General features: G+C 38.0%; 1 protein-coding gene across 13 annotated transcripts in view; it reads left to right on the forward strand.

Annotated features, from left to right (window-relative positions):
- mef2d (myocyte enhancer factor 2d) overlaps positions 1 to 13964 on the forward strand; it is a 72311-nt gene extending 58347 nt beyond the window's left edge. For 3 of the 13 annotated variants that reach the window (XM_067448524.1, XM_067448526.1, XM_067448525.1), the window contains exons 8-13: positions 248 to 276; positions 2396 to 2520; positions 2866 to 3088; positions 4736 to 4804; positions 8639 to 8689; positions 9992 to 13964. In XM_067448524.1, the coding sequence (XP_067304625.1) occupies positions 248 to 276; positions 2396 to 2520; positions 2866 to 3088; positions 4736 to 4804; positions 8639 to 8689; positions 9992 to 10367 (873 nt within the window). In that variant the 3' untranslated portion in view covers positions 10368 to 13964. Of the gene's footprint in view, positions 1 to 247; positions 278 to 2393; positions 2521 to 2865; positions 3089 to 4735; positions 4805 to 8638; positions 8690 to 9991 lie in introns of all 13 variants that reach the window. The other 10 variants (XM_067448527.1, XM_067448528.1, XM_067448535.1 and 7 more) reach the window with 8 other exon arrangements.
- The last annotated feature ends 4352 nt before the right edge of the window (positions 13965 to 18316 follow it).

Raw genomic sequence — 18316 nt, forward strand, 5'->3', positions numbered from 1 at the left:
AAAACAAATATTGTGCCCCCAATTGTTGTTTTTGTTTTTGTTTTTCTTCTTTTGCTATCAACATGCAGTATCATGCTGATGTAGTGAGTAATATATGCATTCATGAGGTCCCTTTACATTAAATCTGATCAGAAGTGGTCACTGCCAGTTGTGTTCATATCGAGATGGAAACCAAGTGTAAAACGGGGCTGGTGTGTGTGTTGTTGGAGTTGTAATCTCTGTTTTCTATTTGTTTCTGGCCTCGCAGACAGATGAAGAGCTGGAGTTGGTGAGTGAGGTGAATACAGCTCAATTCTTTTGACTGTTGTGCTGTGAACGGTTTCATTTCACAAACAAATGTTTGGCGAATGATTTATGGATATTGTGTATTTAACGTGCAAATTTCTTTCCCTTTTTTATACACTGCATTTTTTACTTATCAAATTACATTGATTGGGGTTAAACGGTTATTGATTGTATCGAAGAATACACTTTTTCATGTATGATCTAATTGGCGGTCAGTGAATTGGAGTTAAATGTGTGCTGTTTATTCAGTTGCAGGCGGACTGCCTGATTATTGTGTGCAGTTTTAAATGAATGCGCACACACACACTCAAGGCGAAATGCACATATGCATGGGTTGATCTCACATGAGTCAGACACACTAGGAGCGCAGCAGAGCAGAAGCCCTCTCTCCAAAGATCAATTTGTCTGTCTGTCTCTCTCCCACCTTCTTTCACTTCTTGATGTATTTTCCTCTAATGATTGTTGTCCAATGACACATTAAGTGTAGTGCATGTACATCTTGTATGTCTGTTTTTTTGTCATCCCTGTATCTGTCAGTATGTGCATGAATCATGGGAGTCTGTTGACTGCAAAAGTGGCCTCTACCTTTATCCTCATGTAGAACTAAGACCAGGTTTAAATATGAATGTGTGATGCTGGTTTGCGCTGAAGGCACTTCATTTTGTTATCATGTTTTGTAGTGAAGTGTTTTTGGGGTTTTTCTGCATGATTCACATAAGGGCTCAACAATGAGGGTTTTTTTGTGTGTACTTGTGAATTTGTAATTTCCAACCCAACATTTTCAACCCGCTCACCACATATATGATTTTATATATACAGTATATTGCATATGGTGTAAAACATTACCAGTTTGTTTGATACTTTAATGACTATCAAAGGCTAAACCTCATCAATGTTAGTCTGTATATAATGTTTCCTTGGTGCCATATTTAAATGAGCAGAATTCACAACAATGCTCAATACAAAAGATGTGACCGATCTGCCAATTGACCCCAAACACTTTCAGACTGGCCTTTGTCCATCCTTGTTGTTGAGCTCTTTAGAGGTTTAGGACATTTATCTCAGTTGCTATGTTTACATGGACACCTTCTTGTAATTAGTTTCATTGTTGATTGATAAATCCAAATATAGTTTTTACATGAACACTAAATAAAGTGCACGTTTTTATGTCACAAGCAATATTGATTTTTTTGACATGCTTAACTGCACGGATATACAGTTTGTCGCTTTTTGAGCTTATTATTCTCCTAGATTGCTTATTTTCTCTTTTAAAGAGCAGACTTAATATATATCGATTTCGGGTCCTAGTTAGGAGACGAAAAGCACATGAACTGTTGTACCGTGCTGCTCATGTTTATCAAGAAGTAAGAACGCCCATTCCTGCGCCCAAATCAAGGCGTCTGTGGACGAGAGTCCGAAACAAGAACTAGTGGGACACTGTCCTGCTCCACTTCACAGACGTTGAATTTTAGAATGACACGACACATGCACAGTACGTTCCAGTTTTGGTTTTCAATCAGATCAAGTGTTTACATGTCGGAATTGGCTAATTCATTCTGATTGACGTGTGACTATTTTTATTCTAACTGTACTACTAGTCTGATTACAGTCGGATTATTAGGGTCCATGTAAATGCTGCTACTGTTTTGCAATTAGATGAAATTCTAGAGCAAGGATGGGCAAACTTGGTCCTGAAAGGCCACTGTCCTGCAGAGTTTAGTTCCAACCCTAATCAAACACATCTGAACCAGCTAATCAATGCCTTCCCGATTACTAGAAAGCTACAAGCAGGTGAGTTTGATCAGGGTTGGAACTAAACACTCCAGGACTGAGTTTGCCCCTCACTGGTCTAGACTAGAAAGATGTTTAGTGTGAGTCTGAAGCTGTGGAGTTCACGTTGTTTTTTATATGGACTATGGTTAAGATGGCTTTTAGTACTCTAAAATAATCTAAAATGTTTTATCTTCAGAATTGTCTGGAATTTGAAGATTGTGTTCATATGTGTACATGTACACGTCATCCAGAGGTGTTTGGTGTCCACTCTTTCCTTGCCCGGAAAGTTAACTCTGTGTACTTTTGACTCTATCTCTCTCTGTTTTTCTCTCTCTCTGGCTTTCCAGAACGCTCAGCGGTTAGGCGCCTCTCAAGTGACCCAGCCTCTTACCACACCAGTGGTTTCCGTGGCAACGCCGAGCCTCCTGACTCCATTCTCCATGCCAACCGCCTACAACACAGGTGAGAGTGACATCATAGGGAGAAGCCAAGACATTCGTCACTTTCCGGGCCTGCACACATTTGAGAGAAATGAACACGACCATGCTTTAGTTAACACTCCAGAGAGATGCCTGCAGAGGCCATGGTCCATTTATCTCTTTTACTTGCTCTCTTTCATTCTTTCAAACTTAATTTTCTGTTATTGCCCATAACTTAAATCTCTTTCGAGGCTAGATTTGTCACTGGAATATAAAAAGAACCAATTGAATATAGATGTTATATTATCATAACTGTAGGACTCAAAGGCCATTAATATAATTCAGTAAATAAATGTATGTTAAAATGTTCCTCTTTGTTTTCATGCAGAGTACCAGCTAACAAGTGCAGATCTCACAGCCCTCCAGGCCTTTACGCCGTCGGGTGCACTGTTGCCAAGCAACATGACCACTTGGCAACAGCAGCAGCAGCCATCTGTATCCCAGCAACCACAGCAGCAGCCATCCGTATCCCAGCAACAGTCTCAGCAGCAGCAACAACAGCAGCAGCAACAGCCACAGCAGCTAACTCTGGCCTCCCTCAGTAATCTTGTGTACGTCTTATACCTTTTACAAACTCTGTCTCTTGATCGCACCGACTCACACATGTACCTGGTTCTTGACTAACCACATGTCCATAGTGTAAGCCCACATGCACCACATCTACTTCCTGTCTACAGTGGCAAGTTATTTCAGTGATATACGCCTCTCTAGTCTTGAGCTAAAACTCCTCAATATTAAACATTTGTCTTGATGGTACTCGGTGTTCCTTTAGCTACATCAAGTTTAGTGGTGAACACTTTACAATCAATTATATATGGTAACATAGTTAATGCAAAAAATAAAAAGACATGAAATAAAAAATTTGAAGTTTGGGGTCAGTAAGATTTTTTTTATTAAATAAATTAATTCTTTTAATCTGCATAAATGCATTAAATTGACCAAAAGTCACAGTAAAGACATTTAAAATTGTATAAATTAAAATTATAAATGAAAACTGGAGTGATGGAGTTGCCATCACAGGAATAAATTACATTAAAAATATATATTAAAAGAGAAAGCAGTTATTTTTTAAATTGTAATAATACTTCACAATATTACTTTGTATTATTTTATTACTTAGATATTAATTTAAATAAAGGCAGCCTTGGTGACCATAAGAGACGGAAAAATGCTTGTTTACAGCATTTATTAATTTAATGTTATTTTCTACATAAACTAATACATTTCGACATCGCAAGATGTATAATTTTAATTAGTTAAATTATAGTTAAATTAAATAATAAATTGATGATAAATTCTGTAAGAAAAAAAAAATATTTTCATTTTTCAGTTGTCAGTTCATGATACCTAGTGCATTGACAAATGAAACCTTAGTGTAACGTGTTTTTTTTTTTAGCGTTAAGCTAACAATTATTTTTTAGAAGCTGCATTAGCACAAACTAGTGTCCTTCCTAGACCGAATTTTCTGCCATTATTTTCTAGGTAGTCAGCGCATATATTTTGAAACATGTCCACTGTTGTGAATTTATAACTGTAACACTTTAATCGAGTCTCTCTGCTCTATCAACTATGGAGAGAACATCGCTACCGCTCTATGACTCAAAACTGCTTTACAGGGGCATCTAGACAGCCTGAATATGATGTTTCATGTTCAGGATGTGAATTAAATGTACAGGACAGAACAGCTGAATGCCTGCGCTACATATTTTCTCTTTATGCATCACATAATAGCCTAAGGCTCAGGTCAAGGGCAGCTTTACGCTGCATTATTAGCACTACACATACACATTTACCTTGATGTGAATTAGCTCAGTTGTTTTTTCAGTTGTCTTCAGTGGTATAGCAGAGTTTATGATCTCATATTAGCAATCACATGAACAAGAAGGCTAACGATCATCGGTAGCACACAACCTAAAGCCTGCAAACTCTCCCTTGGAGAGTGACCTAAATAACTCTTGGTCTCACACAGACGTTTTCTTCTTTTTCTTCTTCTTTCTCTCCTCCCCATTGCTCTCTATGGGGTGGGGGCATCGAGGTGTTCTCGTCTGCCTTTAATGCCTGCTAACAGCGGGGTTAGCACTGCGCTACGCTCTCATTAGCCTGACTGTTCGCTTCTGTTAATGCTGAGTACAGATTTGCAGATTTCTGGAGCAGGTCTAACCTGCCGTGTGTGTGTTTGCTCTCTCTCTCATTTACAGCATGTGGGGCTCAGACAAACAGAACGGAGAGATGGCTCACTGCATCTCTGGTCTGGCTGCTAATCTCAGGTGAATGGGGCCCTATGGACACTCTGTCAGCCAGTCAAACCGTGGGCTCTCTGTGTTAGCCAGTCATTTTCTGTGGGTGCTCTGTGTCAGCCTATTATGCGGCCCTGTCCTGTCTGTCACCTGCCACAGCCTAGTTGTCATGGTTACTGTCTCGGGCCGTGCTGAAGAATGTTCGCGCTTTTGTCGTCTCACAGATGACCATTTCAGTCATTAAATCCAACTTTGTTTTTTTTAATCTTTTTCTTGTTCATTATTTATTGTCCAGTGTCCTATGCGCGACAAACAGATTTACACATGAATCTAGCGCGTTGGTGCCCTGATAACTGAGCAGGTATAGATTTAAAAGTAGGACAGACATCTCCATCATGTCCTCCCAAGTGGGTCAGGACTCTCTGGGGTTCATTCGTCCGTCCGTTTGTAACCTGCTTCATGGCCACACGTTCATCATGCCAACATGTCCTGCTCTGAACCACCTCAAGTACCACATATTATATAAACCAGGCTGTTTAACACAGCAGGTTGAGGCTCAAAAAGTTGTTCCTTTACTATGCTGATCATTGATCACCAGCAATGAACAATATGTCCATTCTATACGTTTTATTTCATTTATAGTATTAATATAGTTATATTCACATATTGGCACTTGAGATGGTAAATGCCAATATGATACGTAAACATTATTTTTTGTCACTTTGTAAGTGTCTGCTGAAGAGCATAAATGTACGGTATTGTGCAAAAGTTTTGGGCATGTTAGTATTTTCAAAAACGGAGAAAGAGTCTTTCTTGCACACGTCCTTGAGTCGTTGATGGTGAGATCAGATCTCCATGTGGATCATACTGGCTGTTGTCAGACTCCTTGTGCATACAAATATCTCACTGGAGTATTACAAATAATGGCAAAATGAATGTTTGGACATGTAAACTGCTATTTCCTTCTGACACTACAGCAAAATATATAAATAACTGGCTTAATTTTTTGGGGTGAATATACAAACATGCCTAAGACTTTTGCACAGTACTGTATATACCAATTGATTTGTGTTTTTTATAAACAACTGACTAAGCTCTGCATTAAAAATAAAATAGCAATTGCTGCCTTTCACCATACTACTAGATAAGTCTTTTCTAATATAAGTCTATGGAGAATCTGTTTTTTTTAGATGGTTTCAAACAGAATTGTAAAGATATTATCTAATAATATGGTGAAAGGTATTGTAGGTATCCAAGTTACAGATGGTATTTGTCTACAAAAAAAAAAAAAAAAAATGGTTACATTTGGATTCAGACCATAGTACATGTGATAGGAATTAGATTAGAAATGTTATCAGTTGTAATATGTTTTTTCGATCACGTAACAACATAGTTAGCATTTAGGTTATAAGAAAACCAGCAAATAAAAATTATTTGTAATATTACACTAATTCCATCACTTTATGAGATCAATTTACTGAAAGTTGAACTGCATAATTCATTCTAAACAAACATAAAGTAAGGAATTAGCTAGGCTGCTTTACATAATTATGCTATGAAAATATTTTGTTTTGTTTTGCCTTGCCTTGCCTTTTACCTCCATACCTCACTTGCATTTTTCTATGAATTTAACTGTAACTTCTCTCATAGACCTCAAGGGGGCGTAAGAGTAGTTTTAATTTCATCCCATATCTTATGGCCTCTCCACTCTCAGTTCAAAGAAGAATATATTAATACAAATAGGCTGTATGTATCAGGTTTAGGAGGACTGAGACCGTATTTCCATGTTTTCGTTGCAGCCGTGGGCTGATTTTATTGATCAGTAATGCTGTGTCCTCATATGACTTGAACTTTATCAGGACTTTCCACTCTCCTGGCAGCAGCTGCTGCATTCTCTGCAAATACACAGTGAATTTCAAATGAATTTCTCTCTCGTTATGCCTGAGAAACCTGTCATTACATCCCACTGTGGCCCTGTTCCTTCTAATATAAATGCTAATGGAGCCGTGAGAGTTCCCCGCTGCTCCGCCACCCTGTCTTATGTTTTCATGTCATCAAATCATTTTTCCTTGTGCCAGCCTTTCCTGACCGGACTGGACTGGGGTGAAGACTTATCCGCTTATGGGGTTACTATTCTGCCACAATTCTGCACCTGCAAGATCATCTTTTGAGCGTGCAAAAGGGCATTTCGCACGCGCGTGAACTGAGTTTTGCGGAGAAATGTTCGTCTCGCAAATAATAAAATAAGCTTATTTGAATGTGCGCCGATGTTATATGTGCAATGTCTCGTTTGCTTGCGCTCCGATACACGCTCGACGGCTCGCTTGCTCAACACAACTCAACGTTTACAATATGACATATTCCAGCCAATAAGAAATGAGACTGATAAATTCTGATAGGCTGGCTTACTAACCTCTCACAAGACTCCCTGCATTACTTTACAGCGGACAAGGAAATATACATGGAAAATCAAATTTAACACTGTTATAAAGTCTTTGACATTTATTTCCAAGTTCAATTGTCTACCATTTGACAAACACACATAAGTATCTTATTTTTTCTAAATTAATATCAAATCGTATCAAGTAGACAATAGTACTTCTTACTGATCTTCAAGTTATTTTTAAGTTATTTAGGGTCTCTAATGTTACACGTTTTAAGAAATAAAAATGGATAGACTTTTCACCTATATTAATTAATTAATGTGAACAAGAATATTTATATAACCTTAAAATAAATAGCTAAAATAAATAAAAAAATGTTATGTGGGTAACCATTACATACATACAAATATAACATTAAGTGAAGATCTTGGGTTTGACCCCAGACACACTTTGTGGTTTTTACCCACATATTGTTACCCACATAACTAGGTATTTTTGCAGTGAGGAAGAACAAGCCTGCATTTCAATGTGCATACTAACCTACCCAAATAGTATGTAAAATTAGTAATTCAGTCTATATTTTACAGTATTGTACAGTATAAGTCTTGTGACAATGCATAGTCTATGCAAAACCATCCAATGTATATTCATCATTCTGAGTATATACATAAATGATACGACAAGCATGGATATGCATACTTTTTATACTTCTTCATTTTGTATTAATTTAGAAAAAATAAGATAATTATGTGTGTTTGTCAAATGGTAGACATGGAAATAAATGTCAAAGACTTTATAACAGTGTTAGATTAGATTTCCATATATTTCCACCATGTATATTTCCTTGTCCGCTGTAGAGTAATGCAGGGAGTCTTGTGAGAGGTTGTTAAGCCAGCCTATCAGAATTTAGCAGTCTCCTCTCTGATTGGCTGGAATTATGAAAAAATCATATTGTTAACGTTGTGTTGAGTTGCACGCGTGAGTTTTGCGGAGAAATGTTCATCTCGCAAATAAGAAAGTATTTCCAGCAAACGAAAATCAATTTGTAAAATATATGTTCAAGTTTCACAAACACATGTGAAATATAACGTCGGCGCACATCCAAATAAGCTTATTTTAAATGCAAAATGGATTTTCGTTCCCTACAAATACTTTCTTATTTGCAAGACGAACATTTCACCGCAAAAATGCCCTTTTGCGCGCTCAAAATATGATCTTGTGCGTGCAGAATTGTGGCATAATAGTAACCCCATATTCGCTATGCATGAGGGTGGGATATTTCTTTCTGGTTTAGGAAGTAAGCATTGAGTTGGGTTTCTTTCTCCTGCTGAACAAACAGTCCATGTTAACTGTCCTAGATGTCTGTCTGTCTGTCTGTCTCTCAAGTGTTGTAGATGGGTAAATGCTGACATGTACGTGTTTGTTTGTGACATGACGTTGATTATTGCAGATGCTAGAGTGCCTGTCTCTCTCTCTGCAGTGTGACCTCTCAGGGCAGCTTACTCTTGGGCAGGGAGGAAGGGATCAGCTGGTACTGTATCTGGCTTTCCTCTCTCCGTCAGTCTCTGTTTGTTGTCTGTCTTGTGGCCGTCTTCTACGGCTAATGGCGCTAACTCTCCTGCTCTCTCTTTGGTTTTCTCTCTCTATCAGTCTATGGCTGCTTGGCTGTAGGAAGCTGGGCTTTGTCTTTGTCAGTGATTTTGCTGAGTTGGCCTTTCTTTCTGTTTTGCATTAGAACATACTGAAACAGCACCTGCAATATCATCAATCAACCTGTACAGGCCCACAACACCAAACCCACTCACCCTCTCGCTGTCCTCTCTCTCTTTCTCTTTGTTAATTTTTTTTTTTTTAAATCTTCCTCTTCTGTTTACTTTTCCATTTTTTCTTTTCCTTTTATTTGTACTTTGCTTTCTTTTCTTCTGCCTTTCCTTTTTCCATTTTTGATCTCTGCTCTTCTATATTTCTCTTTCATTTCCACTTCCTTTTCCTTTCCTTTACAAATACTTCACCTTTTCTTTGTCCTTTTGTTTTCCTTTCCTTCCTGTCTTCTTCACTTGCATTGTCTTTCTTTTTTCCATTTTTTTTCTTTTCATTTTCTCTTCCATGCCATTTCCTTTCCTGTTCCACTATATCTTGCCCTTTTCCATATTCTCTCCTTTCCTTATAGTTTACAGTTCCTTTTTTTAGTTTCTTTGCACTTTTGTTTCCTTTTGACTTTCTTTTCTTTTCTTTTCCACTTTACCTTTAATTTTTCTTCCCATTTGCTTTCTTTTTTCTCTTTCCTCCCATTTGCTTTCTTTTTCTCTTTCCTTCCATCTTCTCTCCTCCTCTCCTCTCCTCTCCTCTCCTCTCCTCTCCTCTCCTCTCCTCTCCTCTCCTCTCCTCTCCTCTCCTCTCCTCTCCTCTCCTCTTCTGGAAAACCCAGGGAATAGCTTTGAGTAATCCCAATGTAAATAATTCACTACTGTAAATACATAGGTTAGGCTACTGCCTAATTACACGTACATAAGCAAACACACTCACTGCAGTCGAAGATATGTGGCATGTTGTGTTGTGTGAAAGGAGGCTGACCAAGTTGTGACTGCATGGCTAACAGGAGTTAAGTGACAGAGATAATGTGTCTGGCTTCTGTGCATTTTATAGCTGCTTTATTGTACTGTAATTTTTTTGTATAGTAAAATGTGGCTGTACAAAGGTAGCGCAAAATATGATAAAGTTGTGGGTAACGTTGCTGTTTGTAGTATATTTAAAAAATGTATACTTTTTTTAACACATTAGGTGTCCCCTCTTAGTGATGCTGATTCTTCTTCTCTTTCTCCTTCTACCGTAGGCCCGTGGGAACAATCCCTCATGGAGCTACACTGACGGTTAACACTAACGCCAATGTCAGCATCAAATCCGAGCCGGTGTCTCCTAACCGGGATCGCAGCACCCCTAGTTCCACCCCTGGAGCAGCAGGTGGTCTAACTGTGACCCAGTATCCAGTGCGTTTGGAGCCCACAGGCCGCTCTCCAGTCGACAGCATCAGCAGTAACGGCAGCTCTTATGAGGGAAGCGACCGAGACGACGGCGGGCAGCCGCGCCCTCCCGATTTCAACTCGGCCGGCCTGGGTCTCCTCCGAGCTTCTGGAGAGCAATCGTCCCAAGCGGAGCAACAGGAGTCAGCCAATGTGAAGCGCATGAGACTGGACACCTGGGTCACATAAACGCTGAAGGAGAAAGCGAGAGAGCTGCTCTCTCACCCGCACATGCACACACACACCGACATAAACACACCCCTAGTGGCACCTGCTTTCAGCAGCCAATCTCAGTCCGCACTTAGACACATGCATGCGCCTTTCTCTCTGTCTCTTTCTCTCTTCCTGTCTCTCTCACTCTTGTCTCACTCTCAGACACACTCATATTTACTGGTGTGTGTATATATTTATATAAAATATGCATATATGATCACACGTACTAGATCTTCACACACACAGTTGCCAATCCAGGTGTAAACGTGTTCATGTATACGAGACTGAAGAGATGTACGAGGCGGAAGGGCTTTTGGACGCATCTCTGATATCCTTCACCCCTGGTCAGAGAGGCCGTCCGGATCTCAGATCGACTTTTACAGGCCTTACCGTCGACCTGATCAGAGTTCAGTGGCACTGCTCTGTCAAAACAGCATAACAACTGTCAATCTCTTTTTTTTTTGTATCTATTTCTCTTTTGTTTTGGTTTTGTATGAATGGTTGCATTTGCCATTTATCTTCTCAACTGACTCTTTCTCTCGCTTTTCCTATTTCTTTTCATGTTTTTTTGACTATCTGCTTGAGCAGCTGCCTTTAGAATCGCCCCCCGTTACTTTGTAACTACTTTAACGTAAAATCTTTATCTTTGTTTTTCTAACTGTGCAAAAACTAGCATAGTGTGCTTGGTTGGTGTGTGCGTCAGCTGTGAGACGGAGGTGCTCATTCATTCAATCGCTCAACACAATTCAGCCAAAAAACACAACTCGATCATGTTCTTTACCATCTTTCGTTGTATCGTAACCTAGCACCAGTCCCCTCGCTTGCACACTAGATGCGGGTGTCTATCGGCGGAGCTCGAAGCGCGGACGCCGCTCCGCGTCCTCAACTTTCTGCGTGCACGTGAAGCGTAAACGTAGTGTCATTGATGGAAATGTAGATCTATATGTACGGACGAGATCGAGATCCAGGCGTGCAGGAAACAGACATGTTTGTTTCATTTACGAGAGCAGCGGTCTGCCACATTATGCTATATTTATTGTTTTTGTCTGGCTGTGTAATTCAGAGATTAATTTGTTAACTTTATGGGACGGGTATGCTTAATTATTGTTTGTAAGATTCCATGAAAAATAATAAGCGGTCAAAAAAAAGTCTGAGTTGTTTAACTCAGGATGCCGGGTTTTTAGATGTTCGACGATATGTATATACACAACTTCTCAGTGTTTCAATACAGGCTTATGTATAGCAAAACGAGCTGGTGGCAAACACGCATCTCAGCTAGGCAATTTTATCTAAGAAAGAGATAGAGGGTGTGTAGCGCTGCGTGTGTGTGAGGAGCGTTGAGATTGTACATAGCGATGTATGTTCACATATATTCTGCTGGGTCTTTCTGAAACAGCGCTGTAATCTCAGTGGAACCGTCTCTGTCAACCTCTACCTGTAAATAAACTGTACCGTGTTGTAAGTTATCAAGGTGGAGAGGCAGACGAAGGAGGATTTGACTGTTTTTAAGCGTGACTCTTTTCTGTCGTTTTTAACCTGATGGCGTGCACTTTAAAAACTTGCCCCCTTATCCGCTCGCACACCTTCAGACACACAAGTGAGGAATTTCCTCGCATTATCATTTACTCATTCAGTCCATTTTGATTGATTATCCGTCGTTTTTACACAACAGAGCGATTCCCTGGCGGCTTGGAAGGGAATACCATCTCCTTTCACCTATAGGAAGTTTAAAAGTATTCAGGGAAGGACGTTTGTTTTTGTTTCGTTTTTTGGCTTATATTGCACTTCACGTGTTTAACCGTGAACAATAATAGAAGAAAATGTCACGTTTTGTAAAAAGGAAAAAAAGACAACAAATAAAAAAAGAAAGAATGTTGTACTGAAATCTAGATTAGGCTTTACACGTGTTGCAGATGTAACAATTGTGTACACAAACCGTTTTCTGTGCATTATTGTATTCTCTACGTGACAAAGATGAAGGATGTTTCTGTGACGAGTTAAAAAAAACTACAGGACAAACTTAGAGCTGAAGGGAAATGGGGTTCAAAATTATTTCAAATATGTTGTATTCCCCTCCAAAACTGACTTCTAAGTGTTAGTAAGATTAAGGTGAGAATCACCTGTCCGCCATCGGCTTCTCTACCTCTCCTTCCATCCTCTTGTATCTTCTCTTTCTCTCCTTTTCGCCACTCCTTCACTCACAGAGGAAGACAGAAGCCATTTCATTTCACCTCAACAGGTGGCCCACCTTTTGTTAAACCAGATTCCACACACACACACATGATGGATGCAGTATCAGGAGGCGGTGAGAGTAAGCGTTCGTTCGGACTCACGGCAGACCTGCGTTCGTATCCCTTTGACTGAGGTTCTAGAGCTACTGGGCGGATGTTTTCTAAAACTGCATCATGGCAGAGCGAGGCCTCTGCAAGCGCACCCATTGACTTAAAGACTGTTGTGTCCTGAGCTTTGAACAAATGCAGTGATTTCTATGTATGTTTATAAGGTGACGGCCTGATACTCGAGGCTGGTGCGCCTGGAATGGTCTGGCGCCTCGAAGCGCTGGATGAGTTGATTTTAAGGCTAAGACGACGTTCGAAAAGCTCTTGTGAAGACCTCATGATAAAATTAGGAATCTGAGTAATTCAAGAAAAGACAATCGTCCGGTGAATAGTTCACTTTGGCCCCCGTATTCCCTTTGTATGATGTCTAGAGATTCTCACATACTTTTTCTTGTGTTAATTTGTGCTGGTGACAGTTTTATTGTCTGTTTTTAATATAATTGTTACGATGATTATCATTACCATTATGATTATCATCACGGATGGTAATAATAATGATACCTTTAGAGAGACGGTTTTTTATTTTTATTTTTTGTGTAGGTTAGATTTTTTTTTTTTTATTATATATGAATATTATATAAATATATTTTTGTTTTCATTTTTTTCTTTTTTTTTCTTCAAAGGGGTGTTACTAATATTGCACGATTTATTAAGTAAAACAAAACCGTTGTAGTAATATTAGTACTTATTGCTAATTGAGGGAAGCGATAAAACAGGTTCGATAGAATGACCAGTTCAATGCTGCAATTTTTAGACAATTGTACAATAGTATCTACACATAGTTAAGGTGGGACATCCACACATTTAATTTATTCTGATCAGACAATGCATGGGCGTCAGACAAGCAAAGAATGAGTCATATTATAAATAAACTGAAATGTAATTTCAATAAGAATATACAACACACAAAACTAGAATAGAAATTGAAGAAAAAAGTTTAAAAAAGAAAAATTATAGCTAATATATTGTGTTCGGCTAGTCTGCTTTGAGTTTTGTTGTAAAAAAAAAAAGACAAAAAAGAAAAAAAATTGTTGTTTTCGGAGAATGATATACAGTTTGTGTATATTTTCATAAACAAAGTATGCACTGATATGTTATTACAAATTCTATACTGCTTTTACAAAAGAGTGTTTGTTATTGTACCAAAGTATCCATTGTCCTTTATGACCCTCCCCCTTTTGCGTATGTTTTATTGTATTTTATATATTAAATAGACAAGTTGACCTACACAAAAGTATGAGTCTGTCTGTATTACAAGTTTCTGTGTGGGTTGGTTTGTGCTGTTGTCAGTGCACTCACTTATATATTTACAGTGCACTCACATATTCATTTAGCAGATTCTATTATCTAATGTAACTTATACATGTGAAAAAACTAGTCACATTTTTTAATGATAAACTAGCCAGCAAAATTTTCAGAATTGAACCAAATATACATATGTTCTCACAAAGGCTGCATTTATTTTATCAGAAATACAGTATAAAAAACATGATTATTGTGATGTATTAATATTTAAATAACAATACCTTAATGAATCATTCTAAGAAAATGATTTGGTGCTCAAGAAATATTTCTCAGCTTAAACTGTTAGTTCACCCAAAAATGAAAATTCTGTCATTAATTCCTCACCTGTATGTCGTTCGACACTCGTAAGACCTTCATGAAGATATTTGTGTTGAAATCCGATGGCTCAGAAAGGCCTCCGTTGACGCCAATGTAATTTCCTCTCTCAAGACCCATAAAAGGCACTAAAGACGTTGCTACAAAGTCCTTCTAACTACAGTGGCTCTACAATAATGTTATGAAGCGATGAGAATTTTTTTGTGTGCAAAAAATAAATAAATAACGACTTGTATTGTGATGAGCCGATTTCAAAACAAAGCTTCGAACCGTTATGAATCAGTGTATCGATTCATGATTCGGATCGCCAAAGTCATTGAGTTCCGATTCAGGAAGCTTTGTTTTGAAATCGGCCCATCATTAAGTTATTTCGGGGGGTTTTGCCTAGAAAAACTATTCTCGTCACTTCGTAACATTATTGTAGAATCACTGTAGTGAGATGGGCTTTGTACAACTTTAGTCCCTTTTTTATGTGTCAAGAGAGGAAATGACATTGGTGTCAATAAGGCCTGTCTTTAGCCATCAGATTTCAACAAAAATATCTTCATTTGTGTTCCGAAGATAACCGGAGGTCTTACGGGTGTCGAATGACATAAGAGTAAGTAATGACAGAATTTTCATTTTTGGGTGTACTAACCCTGCTTATGTTTGTGTCAATCATATATATATATATATATATATATATATATATATATATATATATATATATATATATATATATATATATATATATATATATATATGCACTAGGCTATATAATATCCTGCTTTGTTTGAAACTCTAGAGGACAGTAAGACTTTGCATCATATCTTTCTGTTTAAACTTGTGTTGTAGGAATAGTTCACCCAAAACTGAGAATTAGCCCATGATTTATTTAAAGTCATCCTATAGGTGCATATAACATTCTTCTTTCAGACGAATAAAAGGTGTTATATGAAAAAAGTCCTGGCTCTTCCAAACTTTATAATAGCAGTAATAGGCTAATTGTTGCTTTTGAAGTCCATAAAAAATGCTTCTGTCCGTCAAATAACGTACTCCACATGGGGTTTATAAAGGCTTTCTGAATCGAATCAATGCGTTTGTGTAAGAAAAATACCCATATTTAAAACTAAAGTAAAGTTAAAGTAGGCTATCGGCCGATCGCCTTCCGTGGAAGAAGGGTTGAAAGTGCGAGCCATGTGGAGCACGTTATTTCAAAAACACAAAACAAAAATCACTGCCATTATAAAGCTTGGCCAGGACTTTTTAAATCTAACTCTGATTGTATTCCTCTAATAAAAGAATATCATACCTAGCATGGCTTGAGTGCGAGTAAATCATATGCTAATTTTAATTTCTGGGTGAACTAACCCTTTAACTTTGAAGTAATTTGCATGTCTGGCCACTAGATGTCAGCCTTTCACTTATGTGGAATGTAGCAATTCCGCTTGTCGCTAATAAAATTGTAAATCATTTTGGAACACCAATTTTAATGTTTCTTTTTCAAATAAGCTTTATCATTTACCAGCTTGCTTGTTCAGAAGAAATCCAGGTCTTTATTTAACCGAGTTAACTCAATATAGGCAGAAAGACCGCTGTGGTCTAAATGAATGTGTTCCCTCATAGACATTGGGTCTGTTGTTCAGCCACAGATCATGGCGATTCAGGCACAATGACACGACCTTGAGTGTGAGTGTCTTGTGCATGTGTCTTTTGGTGGTGGGGATATTGAATGCAAACCATTCCTCAATGACATTCTGTTCATCTGAGCACAGAGTCAGCTGAGTTTGTCAGTTCGCGCGTCTGGTGTAATCATGGGCTTCTGTTTGTAACAGGGGTCCCCACTTATTGTTTGTCTGGATGACAAGCTGACCTAATTTTCCTAATGTACATAGGCACAAGGATCATTTCATCCAACAAACACCCCCGTCATCCTTAACAATGTAAATGTCCGTTTATATTTGTTGATTGACAGGGTAATTGTGGTTTATCTGAAAAGTATGGATCTAGCAAACAATGCATTGCAAACATACAACCCCACAAGAATTAGTCATCAAAAGAAAAAAAGATTTGGATACACACAGCGCAACTTGGCAAATCAATGTGACAAATCTCAATTTAAAATTATTCCACAGATGTTCAATCAATATCTTTGTCTTTATAATCAGCTGGTAGGCTCTTCCTTCAGGCAGTAAGATAAATTGCAATGTGGCTTTGATATGGGTCATTCTTGTTATGCAATAGCCTACATTTGCATTTACACGTCTTCAACTAAAGATTTCTAAACATGGTAATCAATCATATTATTTAGATTTGTTTTATCATATCACTTTATAATAAGGTCTCATTTGTTAACATGCATTAGCATTAACAATTAATACATGCTGTAAAATATATTGATAATTCATAATGTTAGTTAATAAAAAAATCTTAATTTTAGTTCGCAGTGCATTAACTAATGTTAACAGATACACTTTTGATCTTAAAAATGTATTAGTAAATCTTGAGATTAACATTAAAATGCTGTAGAAGTGTTGTTCATTGTCAGTTTGTGTTAATTAATTACTTATGTTAAGAAATAAAACCTTATTGTGAAGTGTTACCATTTTATCTCAACATCACAGTTAAGTGAACATTGTTACATTTTACATAATTGTATTACAACATGAAAATGGTGTTTTATTAAAAGTATTTCCAGTTTTATTTTCTTGTTGAAATGTTGAAAAGTTGAAATGTGTTTTTTTTAAGCTGTAATTGGTGTCATTTCCTGTGTCCTCAATATCACTTGTCATCCTATTTTGTAATATCCCTTTCTTGACATAAAAGTTCTTTAATGACCTCAATCTCCAGGAAGTGACATTTTCGAGAACAATGCAACAGCATAAACATTACGCGTTATCAATGATTTGATCACTTTAGCTGGTTTGTCACACATTAGAATGTGAAAGTTAAAAAAAGACAATGAATGTTGGGTCCTGTCTAATTTTTAAAACAATCAGTCACTCAATCAGTATCTGACATTGATAATCAATAGCAATCAATAACAAGGGCAGATGGTAAAAGGGGGCAGAGAGAGCTGAATGTCTGCCTCTGAATACATTTCGGGTTTATTGAGATTTATTTCTAGCACCGTGGTCTCGGGATTCGGTGGTCATTCCACTCAAATAGCTCTTACACTGACATTTGTGAATGAGGTCGGGATCAGATTGAAATAACCTCTGTCATTGCAACAGGATCAGATCTTAAGTTAAGTTCAATGGGCTGGTAATAGAGTTGCATGCTGTTGCATCAGGCGTGATTGTGTGTCCACTTACACAGGAAGCAGGTGTTGAAGCATCTGACCACCCGGCTGCTGCCCTGCCTCACTTTTGCTTTAAGTCTCAAAAGACCCTGTTAATCCTGCTTTGAGTATTTGTACTGTATGTGTGGGTCATCTGATTAGCTGTTTGATTTGGACCAAAAATAGGACGTTGAACCTTTTAGAGAATTAGATTTTTTGTATTTTAGTGCAAAGGCTACAGGATATCCATAGTTTTTTTTAAGGTGTTGGCTGTCAAGTGCAGCCATGTTCCTCCAGTATAGCTGCCTTTGTCCTATGACACCCCCATCAATGGCACCAGAGAGCCAGCATGCATAAAAAAGTGAAAAGAGGCGGTGATGTCATCTATTATTCATTGTTCCTTATTCTTTTATTCCTTCAGTGTGGCCTCTTTCTCTCAGATCCGTACTGCGTGGTTACCAGAGCTAGGCTCCAAATCAGAGTGTGATTCGCTGTCATAATGAGTGGATTTTGCCTGTTGAACTAAGAGTTCTGATAGAATGAAAATGAAATGGTTGGAGAAATAAAACGTAGAACTTTTACCCTCAGTTTTACAGACAAGGCTTAAGGCCAGACTAAAATGTATCTTTGAGCTTTTTTAACTGAACGCAACTTTGCAATGACAAATCCGTGCCATTGTTTTGTCTCAAGATGTACACCAGTAGTTT

This window comes from Pseudorasbora parva, chromosome 7, assembly GCF_024679245.1.
Source record: "Pseudorasbora parva isolate DD20220531a chromosome 7, ASM2467924v1, whole genome shotgun sequence".
Lineage (NCBI taxonomy): Eukaryota > Metazoa > Chordata > Actinopteri > Cypriniformes > Gobionidae > Pseudorasbora > Pseudorasbora parva.